Source organism: Artemia franciscana, chromosome 15, assembly GCF_032884065.1.
Source record: "Artemia franciscana chromosome 15, ASM3288406v1, whole genome shotgun sequence".
Taxonomy (NCBI): Eukaryota; Metazoa; Arthropoda; class Branchiopoda; order Anostraca; family Artemiidae; genus Artemia; species Artemia franciscana.
Window position 1 is genome coordinate 26,056,166 of NC_088877.1, and position 24,140 is coordinate 26,080,305.

A 24,140-nucleotide genomic window follows, 5' to 3' on the forward strand; every position below is an offset into this window, starting at 1 on the left:
ATATGGTTAAGCAAGCAAATCTAAGACGTGGAGGATAAAAAATTGCATAAGCTTACTGCAAAACTCTCATGGAGAGGGTCGTCCTGTAAATTTGTCAGTCTGATGCAAGTCTTGGAAATACCCCTTTACAAGTATTATTATTTACAACAGCGTTTTATTGAAACTTGAGCAAATAAACTGCGAAAAATGTAGGAATATCTTTTTAAGCAATATGTATTCCAAAATATTAATACCATATCGACTTTGAAAGCTATCTCAGTTTTGAGAGTTTCCATTAGCAAACCAGCAAATTGTCATGTGCGGTTTTTAGAAATTCTTCTTGAAAAAACCCTATTTTATAAGAATCATAATAATTTCGGTCAATAAAAGTTTTGGAGAATGTTTGCAATTCAAAGAAAACTGAAACAAGTTTCCTTTTTTGATTCCGAGACTCATTTTCTACTATTTCATGTCTACTATTGCCCAGTTACATAGATGTCAACCTTTACTTCTTTTCCTTGATTTCATATGTTTTACGGATAAAGCAAACATACTAACATTGAAATAGGTAAATCGGTAACCTTTACTTGATTTTATTTTAACTTATACGCTTTCTTGCACAGTTTTTACTTTTTTCTCTTCTCCATGGTTTTGCCTCAAATGGTCTCAAAGGTCCATAGATGTGCTTTTCTTTTTGTTTCAACTCAGTCCTTTCATTATCGCCGAAATATGTAGAACATTCAAATCCCTTTTGCTCCATCTCTAAGATTCGATATCTATTCTTTAATTGTATGTCACGTTGTTCGGAGCATATGTCTTGGCTCGGCTTATAGTTTCCACTCTTTTACCGCTAAAAGCAATTTTATAGGGTTCTGATTGATTAGTTTTTTACTTTTATCTTTTATTTTCTTGTGTTCTTCTTACTTATAGTGTTAAATTTATGGTATTTAATTTAAATTTATATATTTTCTTGCTCCTTCTTAGTATCTGCTATTTTGCCCTGACTTGCTGGGGATGATGCTGCAGAATATCTGTTTCGCATATTCCGTTGAATTAAAAAGAAACAAAAAAAACAGTAAGCGGTACTTGTTAATTATTCAGAACACACTCGAGAATTTTAATCTATAGATTTGTAATAACCAGTTTCATATTTCATAGCCGCAAGACTTATTAAGTTTGACAGAATGCATTAGACTTGTATGGTTCAGGTTATATATTTTCACATTAGGAGGGGGAGGGTAAAGTTTTTGGACAGCGTGAAGTTGGAAAACAATTCTTACTTCATAATATGTAGAATAATTGTAGCTAACACATTTTGCATGCAGACTCGTTATACTTTATACTACTCCCTTATACTATGGTTGCGATTTATAATCTTGGAAATTTTGTAAAAAGCTTTTTAATTTAAATGTGTATAATTACAACAAAGGAAACTAACTATAGTTTCCACCATTTAATGAATTACAGATTTTTTGTATCTAACATGATAATATAACGCCATGCCAGGCTCTATCTGGCCATACATTCGAAGGTGGCGATAGCTTCTCCTCTCAAATATGCAAGTACCTGCTCATCACAAATCCTGATTTGGGGTCACTAAAGAGCAGAGATTACCAGACCAACTTCTTTCGATAGGGTAAATAATTGATTTCACAGAGTAGCTGCATCCTGGGTATGAGTGCTACTGCCTCATACTAAGGCTAAAATTGCTTTGTCCGCATTTTGGGCATCACTATAAAAGGGTTTCAAGCAAAGGATAGTGCGATCAAGTTGAGAGTTGAGCAGGAACCTTCAATATACAGATCTATTTGCCGAACTTAATAGAGCTAAAATGCGATGGTCAATGTCAAGCTTCCCATCATAATTTTTAGAAAATTTTCGCAGTACAAAATTTAAATGTTTAATTCTTCACTTGATACGAAAAGATTACCCTTCGGGGATTCCATTTCCGGGATGACAAACCCACCAACCTTGATTCATCTTAAAAGTATTTACAAAAATTTTCACCTTGTTTGCTGCTTTGATTCTGTAGTTCAGGCTCGTCACAAAATGATTTTTCGAGAACTATTGAATGGAAAAGTAGGCAATCTTTTTTTTAGTGCTGGAGGGGAGCATTGTATCAGTAGTGTAAATTCTAGAAGCTATATTACTGATTTGTCTGTAAATCTTTTTCTCATTCTTTATCTTTGGCTTTTCATTTTAGTTTGATTAAATATTAGAAAAATTAACGCCCCAAAAACAATGATTTCCCTGAGCAGAGCTACCATAATAAATTCCTGGGGCATTTGAACCAAAGAAAAACTCATATGCGCCCTGTAAAATCCATAAATATTCAATCCTTATACTTCGCATAAGTGCAAAGTCGCCACACTCACGAGAGGTTGATTTTTATATTTGCATTTAAGGAGTGTAATGACATTTATATGCTTACAGTAGCTTATTATTACTTTTTTAGTAATAGAGGAAGAAAGGAGGGTGGGATATCGAACTCCCAACCACACCTTCTAATTACATAGTTTGAAAAGCCCCAATCACAGCCCCATCTGAAACACTCAAATCATGAATACCTGAAACCTTTGTTGTTCTAATTCTTTTTCAGAGACCGATGATTTTCCTGGAACGTAGTCTTCGATTCTTCCAGGCTGGTTCTTGTATATAGGACTAGTATTTCTCTGAATATCTACTTCTCTGCTTGCCCCACGTGAACGTCGCCTGTCAAGAGTTCCGTACCGGGATGATCCAGCGTCTGAGTCGTAGTCAACGTTCTGTAGCTCTGGCTCGGAAACGTATCCGTTTGATACTCCTCGACCACCACTTGGACGATAGGGATATCTATTTCCTGAGAAACGAAAATTTCAGTTGCTTTATAGATAATTTTATAATAATTCATTTGCATTGATACATTAATACATTTTAATAGACTTTTACACAGTATTTGTAACATTGACAAGTAAAAATGAACTTCCGTCCATCAAATAAAATAAATGAATATAAGTTTAATTCAAATTTAATGCGTAAACTTATAAGAAGACCAAATTGTAGCTAACTCCTCTTTCCCTTTATTTTCTACTCAAAGATACAGTTTATGAACATCTTATCCTAGATCTATTTCTACCGATTTCATTTTGTTTTAAGTGGACGCTATCTTTGATGACTAATGTTTGATAAAAGGAAGAAAGTATGATGTCTTCGACATCCAGCTAGGTCATTAATACTTATCATATATTAAGTTATTTTATTTTTATCTATTTTATTACTATTTGTTGGGGGTGGAGGGAGGGGTAAGGATGGCTGGTAGTGATTATATATGTAGGGTATTGTAAAGGGTGATTTTTATCAATTCAATTTTATAAACTTCGCGTCTGTTGTTAATATGTTTGTTTCTTTTACATGTTTTGTTAGAATCAGAGGCGGTTCAAACAACCAAGGCAGATAGCTCGCGCCTCATTGGGACAGATGTCTAGAAAATATTGGTAGCAGTATCGGAAAATGTTATTATTGGATTCTATGTATAAACAATTTGTAGCTTGTTTTGGAATTGCCTCTTTTCTGGATATAACTTTGACTTTCCAAAAAATAATAGGAGGCTTAATCATAGCGAGTTGATAACAAATGAAAAGGAATTTGGTAAGGGGAGCCTGTTAGCTGGAGACCTTAACTTAGAATGAGAGTAAAAATGGATTGTTGTTTTCCTTTTCTGTTTCTCAATTTCACTCTTCTTCTAGTCTGAACAGCAAGACATTGAGTCTTGCTACCTGAAGACAATTGATAATATTCCACGGAATATTTTATTTTCCTTATACTATTGCTGTATTTGTTAGTTTGTTGTTTATGATCTTTAATTTTGGTTTCATAAAATTATATTATGAAGAGTCAAATGAACGTTGTTCATACATTTCTAAATTAAAATATATGTCATAAAATCTTTTATAACGAAACAGTAATTCTCTTAACAGTAAAACTTTTGAGCCTTGCTAATCCTTTTGTTGCTTTAATTCTATCTTTAGTCTCAGGTACAGGTTATTTTTTTTCTTTTTTATTCTAAATATCTGTAATTTACTTAGCTATTTCTCCAGACTTTGTTTAAATCGCTATTGTCAGCAGTCATAACAATTCTAGGAATGCTAGCAAGGACCTAACATTCTAAGAATCCAGCACAGATGTCTCTTTTTTTGGCCTGATTCAGCAAGCGAAGGGAGTCCTTAATAAACTCAAAGAGAAGCTTTCAAAGATTCCATGTATTACAAATTCTGAATTTTATATTTTCCCTTGATCACCCATAGTTAAACAAACACAACGGACCTAAATAATGTCAAACAATATGTAATGAGAGACACGTCTTGTCTTTCAGTAATAAAGATATACAAATGCTTTTTTACCACTATGACTAGTAACTGAGTAACTGTCACTATCTTTTTTCAGAAATTGTGTACTAGTGAAACACTATTTAGCAGAAAGAGCGCGGGATTGCTTTCTTTTCTTGTTTTGTTTATATAAGACAACGACTAGTCATCACACGGGGTATCCAAATTTCTGTTCGAAGATTAACATCTCAATTACTGTTGTCTTGAGCCAAGTCCCCAGCGAATTGGAGTCAGCAGCTATCCCGTCATTTACCAAATCCACGAAAGCAGCCAATCAGATCAAGTCATTCTGAGCAGTATTCAATCAGTTTTCGTTTGACCGCTTGGTGGCATTGTCATTCTAACAGAAGGTTTAAAATAGAAGGTTTAATACAGAAGGTTTATCTATGTATATGATAAACGACCATTTGTATACCTCAACTACTCTTGAAGTTAACTAAATACTGTAGCAGCCGTGGTGCGTCACACTAATTGTGTTTTTGTCTGCATAACAGATTTGAAGAATGTTTCTTATTCAAGGGTACTGAAAAACTTCGGCACAATGAAGATGAGAGGCTTTGGAAGCGTGAATGAAACTCTTCGGGACGGATCTGCACTCTATACTGTGACACAGGAAGGTAAGAAAGGTCAGGCTAGCTTTAGAATCCGGTCCTCAATACTGGTAGCCCAGCTGAGGGAGATTCAACCTCTAAGCTAATCATGAATTAACTTTTGGAGCGTTTTTTTATGAAGAAATTTTAAAAATCTTAATAAGAGAACGACTATACGTAGAAATTTGACAACTAGTTCTGAAGAACTAATTCTGGCTGTAGATGCATTCCTGCAAGCTTTGTTTACATGTGAAGACTGGAAAACTACTCCTCGAGAAGCAGCTTTTCGTTATTATTGCCAAAAAAACTTATATATGTGGGAATATTGGATAAGTTCTTTTATGTCCAATTATAAATCTCTTTACTAAATCTGAGAAATAGAAAGGATAAAGTTTATCATGAAAGATTACACCACCAATGAAGAGAGTAAAATAAGCCATTCTGAGGCCAATTTGACCATATAAATTTAAGGGAGAACGGAAAAAGAACTTAAAAGAAAGACTCAATACCAACTCTTAGTTTCAATAAGCACTGAAGACCTATCAAGAATCTCATTTTCTGGCACAAAAAGCATTCTCTTGAGAGCGTTTTAGAAGAGACTTGCTCAAATTGGCTTCTAAAAATTACCAAGTGTTAGGGGTTAAAAAAGATTTTCGTCATTCATAGACGTTAATCCTTATGAAGGGTCTGTTTCTGTATAAGCGCAAGTAAGACGTCAACTTGTAGTTTTTAGCCATGAAATGCAAAGCATACAGTGCCATCTATATATATGAATTACAAGTAAACTGTCACCGTTACTTGGCGGAATTATTGGACATTTTTATTGTCGAACATTAAAAAGAAATACGGAAAACATGAGAAGAAAGTATTAGAAGCAATTGCTTGGGTAATGGGCAATGTTGAAACTAACAAAATTACTTTAATATTGCCATCACAGAAGCATTAGGCTGCGTTAATAAAAAAAGCACTAAGTTGCATAGTCGGCTTACAACCACCTCTGTTAAACTCAGCAGTTTAGTCAAATCCATTCTCTCAAATATATTTTAGTTGGTTCAGAATAACCATCTTCAAAATTCTGGTCTTCTTTCTTTCGGGATGTGGCTGAATAATAAAGATTGGTCTGATATTTTTAGTTTAAAAAATCTTGATGAGAAAATGGTTACGTTCCACAAAAAGCTAACTGATGAATATCAAATTTGTTTACCAGAAGAAAAGATACAAAAGGTGCTCCATTGATCAACCCTTTATTAACCAAACTTATAAATAAAAACACTAATTAAAACCAAATTGAAGCTTTTCAAAAATGATTGACTGGATGAAGCCAATAAACTAAGAAAATCATTCCAGCATTGTCTGACCAATTACTAACAGGAGTCCCATCCCCTTCTTTTCCCACTGTTTCCCGTCTGAGATAGAAAGAAGAATTGAAAAACTAAGAAAACAAGCATTTTTCCTTTGGATATCACTTTTCCTATTGCTAGTACCTTCAGTGACTTCTTTTCTAAGCCCTTGTCCTTCCTGTTAAACGAGATTACCGAGTCTGGGCGAATTCCAATAATTTGGAAACTGAGTTTCATAGCCCCTTTGACAAATAAAACTGGAAAGCCTGGTTTATCAGGCGTTCGTCCTTTTACTCTGACTCCTATTGTCTCAAAACTTCATGAAGGATTCCTTGCAGGTTGGGTAAAGGAAAAAATTCTACCTCTTACTGATCTGAGGCAATTCAGGAACCTAAAATCCACTTCTACTTCCCACTACCTCATTTCTCTTATTGACCAAATCAAAAAATCCTCGAAAAGCCTAATTCCTGGCTAAATTTAATTTCCGTTGACCTTCAGAAAGCATTTGACCTTGTGAACCACATTATTTTAATTAAGAAACTTGTTAACGAGTTCAATATTGATCCCTTACTGGTGAAATTGGTTGCCTCCTTCTTAACAAATAAATCGCAGGTTGTCAAACACTAGAATTATTATTCAAATCCTCTCCCTGCCCACAATGGCATACCCCAAGATGCTCTCCTAGGTCCCCTCCTTTTTTCAGTCATAATTAACAGCCTTGCGAACGAATCTCCTGACCGATGGAAATTTGTTGATGACCTAACGGTTGTTGAAACTTGCTTCAAAAATTTAGTAAGCGACCCTATGAGCATCCTCAATGAAAGTGGAGATTTGGCCTTGGACTTAGACGTGACAGTAAACCCCTCTAAGTCCATGGTAATGTCGATTTGTTTCCTCAAAACCTCGCCATACTTTCTTAATCCTATCCCTCCTAAAATTTCTGTGTCCTCATTTGAACTACTTGGCGTCACAATTTTTTCAAGTTTAAAGTGGGATATCCAAGTTAAAGACATCATCCATAGAACTAATGTGTATATCGCCCTCCTTAATGTCCTAAATAAATTTAGCGTCCCCCCTTCCTACTCCTTAAGGATTTACACGCCTTTTGACCGCCCGCATCTCGAATATGCTTGTCCAGTTTGGCACCCTGGTATCTCTCACGAAGAATCGGAAAAAAAAAATGAATCAATCCAAAACAGAGCCTTGCAAATAATTTTCAAAGAGGGCAAGGTGCCATACTCTCTGCTCCTAAAAAGGCTGGTTTGGAAACCTTTGAGTGAAGGAGGGTTCGGTTGTGCCTCCGTTTTACAAAAAATCCAATAACAAACCCTTGGACGATAAGTATTTTTCCCAAAGGTCACTCCCCATCCAGATTACGGATGCCTCAAGCTCTTTTTGAACCCATCCATAGTTTGTCCCCAATTCGTTGCGTTACTTCTAGACATGAAAAAAAAAAACTTTGTCCCCTTCATCAAAGATGAAATGAATAAAATATCAACTAGTTTCTCTCTTTTTTTTGTTGGCTGATGGTGCTGCCCAGGTTGTTGTACTTATTTGCTCTATTCTCCCCCCCCCTCTGTTTTGCTAGATTCCATTTTAATTTTTACATATTTTATATTTCGGTCTCTTTTTGTGTTTATTCACTTATTTCTGCCCCTCCCCCTCCTTTTGACCAGTTTTTATCTTTTCAACTCTTTTATTGACCTTATACAGTTAAATCATTGATACTTCTTAATGTCCCTTTTAATTTATCTATACATATTTATGTCTTGTTGTTTTTTGTATTTGTTTGCTTAGTTTGTCCCCTCCCCCTTTTTTATGTCCCTTTTAATTCTTTTTCTGACTCGTTTTTGTTTAAGTTTAGTTTGGCAAGTTTTTATCTTTTTAATTTTTAATTGACTTATTACAGTTTAATTATTGACTCATAAATAATTATTCGTTATTATTTTCTTTTTCATTGTTGTTTTTTGCATTTTTGCCAGTTTTAGTGCAACTACGTGATTTGTCGACTCTGAAGTCCAAAATCGGCGCTTTGTGGGTTTGTGATAAGGATTTTTTTGAAATAAATATCTTATCTTAGAAATAAATATCTTATCTTCTAGAAGATAATTACATGCTTCTGTTTTTTCGCTGTACTTTTTTCTTTTGCTGTACAAATTGCGTTGTCCTGTTGTGTGTACCCAGTACAAAGCAACAAAAAAACCTTGACTGGACAAAGAATCTTCCTTTCTAACAGCCAAAATAAAAACAAAAATTTAATTTCATTATTCTTCTATCATGATGAATTTATGCCCCAAAAGCATGATAGTTTCTGAATTATCACAGTCAAATTAAGTATAATTCCACTTGCATTATCAGCCGTACAGTCCAAAAAAAAAAAATCGAAATAAGCTGAATCAAGAAATTTAGAATTATATTTGTGCCTTGAACACCAGAAAGGAAATATATATACACACATTGAAGCTTCAAGCAATTAAAAAGAAAGAAATTCGCACCAGGAATGCAAAGTAGCAATTTCTCAGCTTTTTTCCAATTTTTCTTCTTAGTTTTACTGCTCGCCATTGTGTACAAACAAATAAGAAAACAATTTTCTATATTGTTAGCCTTTATCCTTTAAAAAATATTTCTTAGGGTAAATGAAAATGTTATTGCTTATATTTTGGACTTTTACCAGAGAAAATTTTTGAAGTAATCCAAACTCAGGGACGGAATGTAAAAAAAAGAAGAAAAAAACACGAAAAGTTTATGGGTCTAAAATATACGATTTTTAGCAACATAAAAAACTGAGCAAGTAAAAAAAGAGAAAGGCAATTTTCAGTTGAGACCGGTAGGGTGACATTTAAGCCTTAAAAAAAGGGATAGGGAGGGGTTACAAGATTTTCCTTAGTGGAACGAGAGGCGAAACAACAAATCAATACATTTTAAGGCCACCATTTCCCATTTTTTAGACTGGCATTCAGAAAAATTCGGAAGAGCTTCTCCCCCACTAATTCAGATAAGCATAAGAAGTTTGAAACTAAAACAACAAAAAGGACAGAAAAATAACATATACACATCAGGGCTTCATAGAATATGCCACATTCGCATTGATTTAAATTTAAGTAATATTAAATAAGTTCTTCAAGCATGCCCTGTTTTTAGGAAGTAATACTAAACTGTGGTGTCTATTACCATAGTTTGGGAATGGGATCATGAAATTTTAGATGAAACGTAGATTTTTTAGTCCCAAAAGAAGGGGACAATTTATTTTGTTTTTGAGATTGGGTGTCCCTTTGAACAACAGAGTGGTGACCACTCATTATTCGTCCTGCCCTGTTCAAGCTTTTTGCTTCAATTTCTTTTAAAGAAATCGTCAAAGGTGTCATTTTAATAGTCTCATCTCAGTCAAATTGTCCGAATACGATCTTTTTCAATAAAGAAGACATGTCCAGCCCTCCTAAGCCGGTTTTCAGATACACATACTGAAAGGAATAGAACCCCTTCGTTCGAAGGGAGCTACATTTGGCACTATTACCGCAATAATTACAATTTTCTTTTCACGATTGCGAAATGTGTGCCTGAAATGTAATAAAGATATCCCTTTACGTGAGGTAAAGGGCCGAGACATCATTAATTATAGCCGAGACACAGTTAGTTTAAGATTGTTTAGAACGGGAAGAGTAGAAACCTCACGTAACCTGATAAATCAAATGAATTTTACAGGCTTTGCGTAATGCTAATGTAACTACAACAGGTTTAAGCTTTTGGCGATGCTGTTTTCTTAATAGTTTTACCTTAATTTCATATGAGGTCACCCACAGGATAACCCAGAACATAATTAACCATGCTTACATTCGAATGAGTCCTGAATATAAGGGCAGGGTAGCCCACTCATGAGCATCCACCGAGAGAAACCGATCTTGCCAAGAATAACCCAACATTTACATGCACTGGTGTGAAACAATAGGACAGACGAAAGCTTATAACGTGACAGAGAAAGTTATGCGAAGATTTTAGGAAAGATTTAGCTAAACAATTTATGTATACCTCTTTTATATTTGACAATCACGTAGTCGTCTGAAAGAAAAATGAGTAACCACCATAAGCTAAAGATCAAACTTACAATATAAACAAGCTTTTAAGAGTAACTAAACATAACCTTAAAATTACAAATAACCTGTAATTGACAAATTCAAAATTTTCGAACGGTTAAGAACCCAAATACTACTATTTTTTCTGATCGTATTATGTTAGTTCTATCTAGGGTTTCGAACTCATTTTCGTTTTTTATCTGATCCTAATTCTCACTGATCTATTCCTCTGTTTATTAACTAATTAGTGTATCAGCAGGGCCACCAATCAATCCATCTATCTATTAGCTCGTTGTACACTCAGACATATTATATAGATGTTTATTCAGATAGAATAAGTCAATCATTAACAATAAAAGAAAATTTGTGTGTCCACGTATCTATCTATCAAGCTTTAACTTAACTTTCACCCTTTTTTTGTCATTAACAATGCCTTTGACTCTTAAAAAGCGCACCAGAACTTTCAGTTTCCAGTTGAATGAGCCCTTCCAAAGTTTCAACTAGCGCCTCTTCTAAACGATATGACCAGAAAAAATAATAGACAAGAGCCACGTCGCTCTTTACTAAGTGCCTCTAAATGGGGGCACTTGGTAAATCACTGCTTTTTTAAAGAATGCGTAAAAATTGTCATTTCAAATCTAATTTCGCAATAATTATTGCGTTTTTATGCAATAATTATGCAGTTTTTAAATTCCAGTAGACTCAAAAACAGTAATTATCCCTGCAAACAGTGGCAGTTCTAAGCCTAGCCAGGAGGGCTAGGCTTATCCTTTCAGTCTCTCTGTTTCTGTGAACCATTCCCAAAACGGGGAAAGGTAAATGACATGTGGTAATGCCACTGCTTTGTACAGTCTTGCCAAAATTTGTCGATTGTAAAAATACTGAAGGTAAGTTTGATTGTCTCAGATTGACCATATCGTTTCGCAGTGACTAATTTAGAGTTAACAGAGAGAATATCATCATCTGTTGTGGCAAGAGGCACAAACTTGGCGATCGCGAAGAGCTTTTCCTAACGAAAAGAAGCACTTATATCAGGGGAGGATTTGAGAAAGTTGGCAAGAGTAGCTGCCAACTTGGGGCTGTTCATGTAAGCAACCAGGCCGGATTTAGTCTGTTGGATATGATCAATGCCTCCATCACTAGCGTGTCTTTCGACAAACTGCTTCTGCTTGGAATAGGAATCTATTTCTAAGGTAGACACATTACTGATAAAAACCCAATGTAAAGATTTCTCGGGCTGAGGGACACGAGACCAATCATTCTGAGACGGAAAGATAGATTTACAGTGTTCCATAACACTGTCTATCTTATCCGTGCATTCGTTAACTTTCACGCACAAGGTCGTAAAAGAGTCTTGTGGAATTTACGGTACTTCGGATAATTTCCAGATGGTGAAGCGGGTCTTAAACTCAAGGAGTGAGCTCATTAATTTCACAGTATCATACATTTCACTGGCTAGGGTTTCTCTCGAAGCTTGACAACGTCTTTCCTTCACATACAGCTCACCAAACTATCAGCTCTTTCGTTCATTTTTTCGTGGTTTTCACGGATATCATCTCTCGTAGAAAACCTCACCGCATATTCACTGTTGCATCTTTTGTTACGCTGTCTTGTTATCGCAGCGCCGTTTCAATAAAGTTCAAAACCGGCACATAAATATAACTGTAGCCAGCCATGTTTGCGTTACTACCGTAACTATTCCGCTATCAGTTCGCTAGCAACACAAGTCGTTACCTGTAGGTCAGGTTAATAATAATCCAAGAATATTTATTTCAAGTGCACGTGTCGAGTGCTGAATGAATACTCAAATTGCTGAAATCACCCAGGAACAAGGGAAGCGTAAGGACCCCCTACTTGACAATATAGATGGCGAGCCAGTCTACTTGAAAAAATATGGCGCTAATAAAAATATCCAGAGCGAAAGACCTATTCTAGGGACTGGAGAAAATCTCTCAAACAATTTTAACAATTAATCTATCATTAGAGGGTATAAATCAATGTAAAAATAACCTCAAAGCAATGTAATAGCCTTATCCCATTAGCAGCAAACAAGCAAGCTCAGCTGCAACTGCAATAGATGGCGATGTCACCAAACATGATATGTTTGATGACATATGGCTTGAATTTTGTTTTATTAAAAAAGTTTTCCAAACTAATTTCTAAAATAGGGTCAGAAACTGAGATTTGAACTCGAATACTAAACTGTGAGATAGTACACATTAGGCGGGATTTTCACCGCTTCTCAATTTCTAGGAACTAAATTAAAATATCTTTGAACTCTGGAAAATGATTACCTTGTCTAGGCTGTTTGTGAAGGGTGTCATACATACGACGATACCATTGATGCTTGCTTTCGTCTTCAACGTTCTAAAAAATCAAAAAAATATGTAATGAAATGTTTTGTGTCTATTTTGGGTTGATGGACATGTAATATAGAACATTGTGACTTAATTGATAGTGACGAACTAACAAGATATGTTATTCGAAAAAGTGAAATGAGAATGACATAAAAAAGTTGTTTATAAATGTTAAAATAAAACATCAGTTTTGGGACACTCGACACTCATAATAAAGTGGAGAGGCATAGTCCACAACAGTTTTTAAACAAAACTAACCTATAGCTTCATTCTACTCTCTTGAGACATTAATACAGGTACATAACAGCAATTTTCATGGCTTGCACCTGCACTATTTAGGTTCAGACTTAGATGACAAATATTAACCATTCAGTTCTTCTTTCTTACAAAATTGAAACTTACAATTATTTTCACTAAAGACAGATCTATAGTACTCACACCTGCGTTAGATTTTACCATACAAGCCGCGTATTTGATTTTTATGACATTTAATATTAATGCGTTAGGACGCTTGAGACCTACAATATACGGTAGGCTCATAATGCTCGTGAAAAGATAAAAGCGAAAAGGCACTAAATTCTATCGTTTTTCACGCCGTATCTTGCACTGTTCGAAAATAAGTATCTTGCAAAAATATGAATCTTTTTCAAGTAGTAAACCTAAACTCATTGTCAATAATATTTTATATCAAGACATTCCATTTTACCACATATAGATTGGTGTTCCCACCTCCTCGGCATTGCCTGAGTATCATAAGTGCTTTATTGAAAACCAAATAAACAGCCTAATGTAAAGTATTATTTGCTCGGTAAATTCTTATAAAATTTACTACTACTACTACTACTAACAATTCACCGCAGCACCAAGCCGCCTGAGGCCAACAAAGCTACGCACGCTCTTCCTCCATCCCATCCATTCAGAGCCTCCCTCTTTACACCCTCGCAAAAAATCTCATTTCCTTTAAATATTTCTTTATGCCATCCTCCTACCCCAACTGAGGACGACCAGCTTTCCGTTTAGCCCTAGACAGTTGGCCGAAAAGGAGAATCTTCCAATGGCCATCCAAGGATGGCCATCTGCCATCCTTCATCCGCATAACATGCCCTAACCATCTCAACCTTTCTCTCATTAAAGTCCTAGAAAGCGGCATTGAACCACACTTTTCGCACAGCCTAGTGTTTGAAATACGATCAGTCAACCGGGTAACCAGAACAATCCGTAGGCAGTTTCTCTGGAAAACATCTAGTAAATCTTCATCCACTTTTTGGAGCGCCCATGCTTCATAGCCATATTTGACCACTGTAATCGCCGATATTGGTGTGATCACCAATACCATAATCTTGGTTTGCAGACTTATCTTCCTTGACTATTCTTCTTTTAACATCTTCACTACTCCCACCTTCTGTATTAATACTACCGAGGTAAGTAAAGCTGCCCACCTGATCAATCTTTTTGTTACCCAACGTCACCTTTTCATCTTCACTTATTCCTAGCCTTGGTGACTTAGTCTTCTTAACATTAATTTTCAAACCTATTCTAGCACTCTGAATTCGCAAAACCTCTAGGAGTTCATTCAGTTGATCACACTTTCATCTTGGATGTTTAGATCATCAGCATAATCTAAGTTCAGGAGAGTTTTTCCTCCCCATTTGATTCTGGGGTCTCCCTACCTTTCCTGTGCTCCTTAAGAAAAAGTCTATCAAAATAATCTATATAAAGGGGGATAGAACACAACCCTGCTTAACTCCTGATTTCATACAAAACCAGCTTTTAATATCATTTCCTACTTTAACTGCAGCAGTATTATTCTCGCATATAGCACTAATCACTTTAATGTATTTGTCTGGTATACCATATAAGGATAATAGCTTTGCTAAAGCTCTTCTATCTGCAGAATCGAATGCTTGCTCAAAATCTATAAAATTGAGGACCAAAGGTGTTTGACAACTAAGGCACTTCTTAATTATTAACCTAAGATCAAAAATTTGGTCGACATATCGTCTACCTTTTCTAAAACCGCACTGTTCTTGTCTTAAAACTTTGTCTACAGTATCTCTCAGACTATAAAGTATCATGCTACTAAGTAATTGGCTACCTACAGAGACCAGACTAATGCCTCAATAATTACGACACTCTTCTTATGCAGTTGCTTAATTAAGGTTTTCCTAAATTCGTTAGGTAATTCCCCTTTTCCAAAAATCATATTCATAATCTTCAATAACCTATTTCTAACCTCGGAGCCACCATATTTAAGAAGCTCATTTACCATAATATCATTACCAGGAGCCTTATTGTTTTTTAATCCTTTTATTGCTGTCGCTAATTCTTCCTAACAAAACAAATCTTCCTTCACATCCAAGGTATCACAAACTTTTTCATTTTCCTCTATATCTTTTCCTGCAACTGTATCTCGGTTTAGCGCATTATCAAAATGTTTCACCCATCTTTCTTTAGCTGTTTCCTTATCACTAATTGTGGCCCCGTTCCTATCTTTCACTGGGACAAGTCTGGATTGACTACTCCCTATCAATTTATTAACATGCCATTAGAGTAATTTGCTATTATGCCGTCTAGCTGCATCTTCCAGATCCTCGGCAATTTTATCTATGGCCTCCACTTCACGCGTCCTTGGTTTATATTTTAATCCTTAGTTCATATTTTAGTTTATATTATAAAATTTGAAAGGAAAAGAACACTCACGAAGTTTATTACATATTAGACTAAAAAAAAACTATACCGATTGTAAACAATCTACTGATATTGAAAAACGGAGTACTTGGAAGTCAAAACAGTGTTTAAATTTTTTTTAATTTATATTTAAAAATGTGTTCGTAATAAATTACGAACTCTTTTTTTTCAGAAAAATTTACATTTATATTTTATTGAAACAAGACAAGACCTGGAATGAAGGGTGTTTTAGAATTGTATGTCAATATGCATATATTAGAATTGTATATCAATATGCAAAAAAAAACAGCTAAATACTTATTTCAGGCACAACAGCTTGACTGTAGTTAAATATCTTTTCTAGAGACATGAACAATACTTAAACAACTCTTATGAGTACATTGTATTCCATATAACTGATTATGTATATGTTTATACAGTACAGTCTCTGAAATTAGGAAGCAACATGAATAAACTTTCGATAGTTGGATACTAAATGGTAAAAATCAGGATTTGTCCGTACCGCCATCTCGCATGCTACTTAAAAAGACCAATGTTGCTCCTAAATAGTTTTGTCAGAAAATTGTTTTCTAGATACTTTACAAGTCCTGATTCAACACATTTATTCCTAGTGAATAATGTATTTGTTTCGCATAGGACATGCAATATCAGGTTCTCGATGATGTTGATTCTGAAAGTTTAATATACAATAGTATTACCATCACTACACCCCCCCTTTCTGTAAATTAGGATTAAAATCAGATTATTTTAATACATTATCATCAAAAGTCCATCCTGGAGTTTTGTTTTCTATTGAAAAGAGTCCCTTCTCAATCCTCATGCTCTTTCCTCATTACCATGAGCGGTTTGATAAACAAAATACTTACATTGCGCAGAGCAACTGGAATACCCTCTCCAATGACTGGGCCAACACCTTGATACTTTTTCGGGGTAAGTTCGATGATTCGCTTTCCTTCTTCTTCGCTGTCGTACTCCCTTTTGATTGTATAAACTACAATAACACAAAAAATAACTTTCAAAGTTATTGTGATAAGATAGCTTTGTCTTAAATTTAAGAATTTAAAAGTTAAAAAAAAATGTTTGATTAAACAAAATAAAAGGGCGATATTAAGACTTACGAAGAATAAAAATTATCTTAGACATTACAGGCACCACCACCCCTTCAATCCTCACTTTTACTCTATATGTGACTAGTAGTACCTTGAAAGTATATCAGAGGGCAACAAATATAGTCAGTTGATAATTACTGGTAGACAATATATCAATTGGCTTTCAAAAGATTTGAACTGAAAAAAAATTACCTTTTAAGAAGACGCAAGAGTAGAAGTGTTTACAAATATAATTGTTATGGTGAAAGTACTGTGCAGTTTGATAATAGCTAGAATAATTAAAAAAAAATATTTCTTTTAAAGTGAGAAATAAAATATCAATCTGCTAGTTTCATTGTTAAAAATAAACGACATAGGAAATTACTGCAACACAATTATAATCTAAAAGTTTGATCTGTAAACAATAAGTTAATATTGAGCAGATTTAAATATAATTAAAAGTAATGTGTGAAACTTGTTGAATTTCTGCAAAACTTTTGTTCATTTTCAAAATCATTTTCAGGATTATCCCATAAAATGAGAGAGGAAGCTTCCCCCTTCAACCCAGTTCCATACTGTATGCACTATAGCTTCATTTTTGTGTCCAGTACTTTGAGAATAAGTGTTCGGTTAGTTTTGCTTGCTTTTCACAATAAAGTAGGATCAGACCTACCCTAAATACGAGACTGTTACTATCATTAAATTTCAGGTCTATACTTGTCAGGAACACACACGGAAGGGGAGGGAGAGCTTTGGCACATACTCCCCCATAATTTCGACATTTTACGATTGTTACTACATTTTTTGTATCTCCGAGCAATTCTCCAATTTTGGGCCATTTTTCAAAGTATTGACATTTCCTTTCCCTCCCCAGAGGGAAAATCCTCAGTAAGCTATCTGTTACTCATAACTACATATTTTTGATTGTTAATTTACTTATTTTTCTTATTATTCATTCAGCATTAAACAATTTTTCCCTTTTAATTTTTGTCATTATTTTCTTTAAAGTTTTGTTTTTAGTTTTTATATTTTTTTTAGCTTTCGTCTGACACCTCCCTGATCCTACACGCGAAATATTCATGTGGATATTCGTGTTTGCTTTCATTTTTTGGCTTTACTCACCTAAATTCCCGTTTTAGTTGCAGTTTGTATTTAATCAGCAGCAGAGCTTTTCGGAAGGCAGATGTAAAAAAGAAAGAAAAAACCACAGCAATACTCTTACGAGGATTGGAAAAATGGGAAATTCTCACTTTATAGGATGGTTCCAGTGACCAGTTGTGTAATATCACATGACTGTCTCGAGAGTCAAGGGTTTTGGACATTAGCCGATTACAGGTAGATGTAATTCTTGCGAAAAAAGGACATGGATGAAAATCTTCCAGGGCCAGTGATGGAGCACAGGGAGTCAAATTGACGTTTCAACTGCTGGGTTTATTTTACAGGAACAGGTATTAGGCCTGCCGCCCAACCTTACGGCAACGTGAATTTAAACCCGGGCCTACTATTACCAAGCAGAGAATCCATCCACTGTACTACCACAGGGTTAAGAAAAAAGGCATACTTGAAATAATTTTTTTTTATACATAAACTCATTAAAGTGTCTGCAAGGACCCAATGAGGCTATACTACTCAGATCTACAACAATCTTATTACGGCAACGAGAATTAAAACCCTGGCCCCGTTTTGCCATGCAGAGCAAAAAATTTTTTTAATACCTAAATTGATATAAAATTTCTGCAAGGGCCCAATGAGGCGATACCACTGGAATCTATAGCAATTTCATTACGACAACGAGAATTGAAACCGGGGCTCGTTTTGCCATGCAGAGAATCCATCCACTGTGCTACCACAGGGCTAGGGAAAAAGACTTACTTAAAAAAAATATATGCCTAAAATCATTAGAAATGTCAGCAAGAGCCCAATGAGGTGATACTACTCGGATCTATAACAATTTCATTACGGCAACGAGATTTAAAACCTGGACATCGTTTTACCATGCAGAGAGTCCATCCACTTTTCTACCACAGGATTAGGCAAAAATACATACTCAAAATAATTCTTTTTTATGCCAAACCTAATTTAAAGTTTCTGTAAGAGCCCAATAGGGTGATACCACTGGAGCTACAACAATGTTGTGTAAAATTCGTAAAGTGTGTTCATCTTCAGGCATTGATGGCTACAGACTTTTTGTAAATGTCTAAAAAAAATTATCTGAATTATTTGGGAAAAAAGTACGTGAGGGGGGGGGGGCTACTTGCCCTCTGATCATTTTGGCTCTAAAAAGTGAACTAGGGCTTTTAATTTCCAATCGAATGAGCCCCCTTTAAAGTTTACACGACGACTCCTTCTATATGAAGTGCCTCTGTGAAAAAAATTACTAAAACGTTGGAGCCGTGTGGCCTTTACTATAGGCAACGCTATAGCGTTGCATCATATATTGCAAAAAGCTAAACTTCACAATATTATATTCTCATTTTGTTGACTTTACAATGAAACTAGTTTTAGTTAGCAAGAAATACCCAGATATTTCTACTATGACAATTTGGAAAAAAGCTGGCCAGTATATTTTAGAACATCTTTACCTATGGTTTTTGTAAGCAGATTTGAGCCCCGGAACGCAATACCTATGTACAGACCCAATCCTTGTTGAAGAACCTAATAAGCAAGAAATAGATAGCACTAAAAATGGCTTACGAGGTTCAAAGTTATTTCTATATGGTGCAGAATCTTCCTTTTTTGGCTCAAGATAAGCAGCTCCTTTTGGCAATTGTCCTTCACGAGCCCTCTGAAGAAGGGTTACAGTCGGGTTTTGAGACCTTGGTAAGTGACTTGTTGGTGACGATGGTGTATTTGTACTTCTAATTGGAAAGCTTCCGCTAGACGGTGTTCCTGGCGAGAATTCCTAAAAAGGTTAAGGGAAGTTTATTATGAAGCATTAAGCTTGCATTTTTCATTATATGTGCTATATCAACTAACTTCCAGGAAACACAGAAACTATTTTTCTACTACTTCAGACGTAAAGGTTTTGGAAAAAAAAAAAAAAAAAAGCTTAAGGCAGGAAATTAAACCTGTTCCGATACACATACTCCATATATTACAGAAATTTCAACTGTTTTTTCCACTCAGGTGCTCAAATTGTTTTTCATCAATCCTATCAAGAATCCAAAAGAAATAAAGATTAAAGATGAATTCCTTAATGTAAAGAAGTTTTAGAGAAATTTTTACAACTGCAGTAAAACTACTTCTTAAAAGCATTGGGTTTTCCTTTTCAAGTTGATTTAAAAAGTTTTTCCACAAAACAAATTTTCAAAGAAAAGTGAAGAATGAGCAGATATAAAGTCAAATAGCCTTCCAAGCATAAAAATACTAAAAATCACCATTAATAAATAAATGAAAATAAAAACAAACTTAATTACAAGAAATCAACGAGCCTAACTCAAAACGAGCAAAACTTAACATGAGTAGAGCTGACAAACTCCACATATTCTCAAAACCCGAAAATAATTTGCACTTTACTGAAAAAAAATGACTGTAAATTGTCAGTTTAATAAACATTCACTGACATTTATCACTTAAAGTTTTGTTTTTTTTATTTATTAAAGTAAAAAATGAAAACATTTAAAATATATTTTGTTTTCTGTTAAGTAAAAATTATGTTCTGGCTAAAAAAAAGTTTAAGAGATACTTTTGTACTTTAAGTTTTATTTATTTTTTCTTCAACGCCCGAAGACTTAACTCAATTTAGGTACCTTGGGCCATGTGAAGTGTGGCAAGAAACTTTGATCCATTTCTTGGAACAATTGAAAGCTATAATAGGCAACCTCTTAAAACACTCAAAACTGTAAGTTCCAAAAAATAAATTTTGGCCCCCCCCCCAAAAAAAAATGGAGGACATATTGATTATAGAGCATCAAAATACGTTGCTTCTGCTTAAAATTAGCTTTATTCTGTGTTGCCTGAAACCAAATAAATGCTGTTAAACAAGGAGCACAGTGCACACAACAGTACACTAATGATTCTCTATTTTGACAAGGGATTTCAACAATTCAAAAACCTTAAAAAAGAAAACCAAAAGCTTCAAGCTTAGGAAACATCGTTGTTAGAAGTCAGACTAGCTTCGATAATTAAATATCTTTGAAAAGACTTTAGTATGAAAAGACATTAAATTACGGAAAGAGCCAAAACTGCTAATTGCAAAAATAGTTGCATATATTTTAACAAGGGATTACAACAATTCAAAAGCCTTAAAAAAGAAAAATCATTTTGAACTTGACCAGTTATATAATGGAAGTAGGAAAGCCCAGAAAATAAAAATTTGCGAAAATTACAGATGCTGATTCTCTATTTTGACAAGAGATTTTAACCAATTCAAAAACCTTAAGAAGAAAACCAAAAGTTGGAGGCTTAGTAGCAATCATTGTTAGAAATTGGATTTGCTTTAACAATCAAATATCTTTGAAAAGATACAGTATGAACAGTATGATACAGTATGAAAGATACAGATGCTAAATTGCGTGAAGAGTAAAAAAAAATGGTAATTGCAAAAATATTTGTATATATTTTAACAAGGGATTACAACAATTCCAAAACCTTGAAAAAGAAAACCAAAAGTTTGCAGCTTTGTAGATATTGCAGTTAGAAATCGGAGTTGAGAAGACTGCAATATGAAAAGACAGCAAATTGTCTGCGGTTAGAAGACAAGCGATAATGAGAATTCATAGATAGAAGCCTGCCGCGTGCCAAGTACCGGGGCCTGGCGGCTGGTAATTGTAAAAATATTTGTATTTATTTTAACAAGAGATTACAACAATTCAAAAACCTTAAAAAAGAAAACCAAAAGTTTGAAACTTAGTAGATATCGTTGTTAGAAATCGTACTTCTTTTAATAATCAAATATCTTTGAAAAGACTGTTGTAGGAAAAGACAGCAAATTGTCTCAAATTTTCTGCGGTTAGAAGACAAGAAACAATGAGAATCCATATACAGAAGCCTATCGCGTGCACTAAATGCATATATATATATATATATATATATATATATATATATATATATATATATATATATATATATATATATATATATATATATATATATATATATATATATATATAAAAATAAGTTGTCTGTCTGTCTGTGGATGGATCAGGTGACGTCACCTGAAAAAACTGGATCAGGCGACAAAACTGAAAACTGAAAAAACTAAAAAAAGGCAAAAACTACAAAAAAAACTAAAAACTAATAAAAAAAATAAAAAAGCTAAAAAACTAAAAAAACTAAAAAAAGGCAAAAACTACAAAAAAAACTAAAAACTAACAAAAAAGCTAAAAAACTAAAAAAACTAAAAAAAGGCAAAAACTACAAAAAAAACTAAAAACTAATAAAAAAAATTAAAAAGCTAAAAAACTAAAAAAACTAAAAAAACTAAAAAAAGGTAAAAAACTAAAAAAAACTAAAAACTAAAAAAAACTAAAAAAAAGGAAAAAACTGAAAAATAAGCTAAAATAAAGGTAAAAACCAATAAAAAACTAAAAAAAAACTGAAAAAACTAAAAAAAGGCAAAAACTACAAAAAAAACTAAAAACTAATAAAAAAAAGTAAAAAAGCTAAAAAACTAAAAAAACTAAAAAAACTAAAAAAAGGTAAAAAACTAAAAAAAATAAAAAATAAAAAAAAACTAAAAAAAAGGAAAAAACTGAAAAATAAGCTAAAATAAAGGTAAAAACCAATAAAAAACTAAAAAGAAAAAACTAAAAAAAATTTTCATCTAAAAACTAAAAAAAACTAAAAAAGGTAAAAACTAAAAGAACTAAAAAAGAAAAAAAATAAATGACGACACTCAAAGAGAAAGCGACCAGGACAAAAGGAATGTTCGATTAGCAATCAACAAAGCACCGGGACACAGGGAGTATAAATGACGACCAGGACATAAGTAAAAAAAAAACTAACAAAACTAAAAAGAAGGTAAAAACTACAAAAAAACTAAAAAGAAAAAAACTAAAAAAAGGCAAAAACTACAAAAAAAACTAAAAACTAATAAAAAAGCTAAAAAACTAAAAAAACTAAAAAAAGGCAAAAACTACAAAAAAAACTAAAAACTAATAAAAAAAATAAAAAAGCTATAAAACTAAAAAAACTAAAAAAACTAAAAAAAGGTAAAAAACTAAAAAAACTAAAAACTAAAAAAAAACTAAAAAAAAGGAAAAAACTGAAAAATAAGCTAAAATAAAGGTAAAAACCAATAAAAAACTAAAAAAAAAAACTGAAAAAACTAAAAAAAGGCAAAAACTACAAAAAAAACTAAAAACTAATAAAAAAAGTAAAAAAGCTAAAAAACTAAAAAAACTAAAAAAAGGTAAAAAACTAAAAAAAAATAAAAAATAAAAAAAAACTAAAAAAAAGGAAAAAACTCAAAAATAAGCTAAAATAAAGGTAAAAACCAATAAAAAACTAAAAAGAAAAAAGGAAAAAACTAAAAAAAATTTTCATCTAAAAAACTAAAAAAAAACTAAAAAAGGTAAAAACTAAAAGAACTAAAAAAGAAAAAAATAAATGACGACACTCAAAGAGAAAGCGACCAGGACAAAAGGAATGTTCGATTAGCAATCAACAAAGCACCGGGACACAGGGAGTATAAATGACGACCAGGACATAAGTAAAAAAAAAAACTAACAAAACTAAAAAGAAGGTAAAAACTACAAAAAAACTAAAAAGAAAAAAAAACTAAAAACTAATAAAAAAACTAAAAAATCTAAAAATCTAAATAAACTAAAAAAGAAAAAAAAAGGAAAAAAATAAAGGAGAAAAACAAAACTAAAAAACGAATGTATATACAGACCGGGACACCGGGATACAAATGACGACCGGGACAGAGGGAATATAAATTACGACCGGGACACAGGGACACAACTACAACGGGGACACCGGGGGAAACAGGGGGATATAAATGACGACCGGGACACCGGGACAGGGAATGGTCGATTAGCAATCACCATCAGCAAAGCTCAAGGGCAATCATTAGAATCATGAGGTATAGATCTGAATACAGATTGTTTTCCCATGGACCATTATATGTTGCATGTTCAAGAGTCGGTAAACCTGACAATCTATTTATATGCAAAGACAATGGGACAGCAAAGAATGTTGTATATTCGCAAGTTTTACGTAGTTAAAACCATATATATATATATATATATATATATATATATATATATATATATATATATATATATATATATATATATATATATATATATATATATATATATATATATATATATATATATATATATATATATTCACAGGTGGGACATAGGGACACAACTACAATGGCGCGTAACGACTTACGCGCGCGGGGGGGCTTGGGGGGGGCGCGAAGCGCCCCCACCAACTAGGTGTTGGGGTGGCGCGAAGCGCCACCCCAACAGCTAGTATATATCTATCTATATATATAAAAATAAGTTGTCTGTCTGTGGATGTGTGGATGGGTCAGGTGACGTCACCTGAAAAAACTGGATCAGGTGACGTCAAAACTGAAAAAACTAAAAAAAGGCAAAAACTACAAAAAAAAACTAAAAACTAATAAAAAAAATAAAAAAGCTAAAAAACTAAAAAAACTAAAAAAAAGGCAAAAACTACAAAAAAAACTAAAAACTAATAAAAAAGCT

General features: G+C 33.6%; 1 protein-coding gene across 14 annotated transcripts in view; it reads right to left on the reverse strand.

Annotated features, from left to right (window-relative positions):
* The window catches only part of LOC136036255 (uncharacterized), a 358,105-nt gene that overhangs the window by 58,368 nt on the left and 275,597 nt on the right, over positions 1-24,140 (reverse strand). For 13 of the 14 annotated variants that reach the window (XM_065718380.1, XM_065718381.1, XM_065718379.1 and 10 more), the window contains 5 exons: positions 19,171-19,378; positions 16,255-16,379; positions 12,638-12,710; positions 10,300-10,329; positions 2,547-2,818 (listed from right to left, as the gene is read on the reverse strand). In XM_065718380.1, coding sequence (XP_065574452.1) covers positions 2,547-2,818; positions 10,300-10,329; positions 12,638-12,710; positions 16,255-16,379; positions 19,171-19,378 — 708 coding nt within the window. The remainder of the gene's footprint in view (positions 1-2,546; positions 2,819-10,299; positions 10,330-12,637; positions 12,711-16,254; positions 16,380-19,170; positions 19,379-24,140) is intronic. The other variant, XM_065718378.1, reaches the window with a different exon arrangement.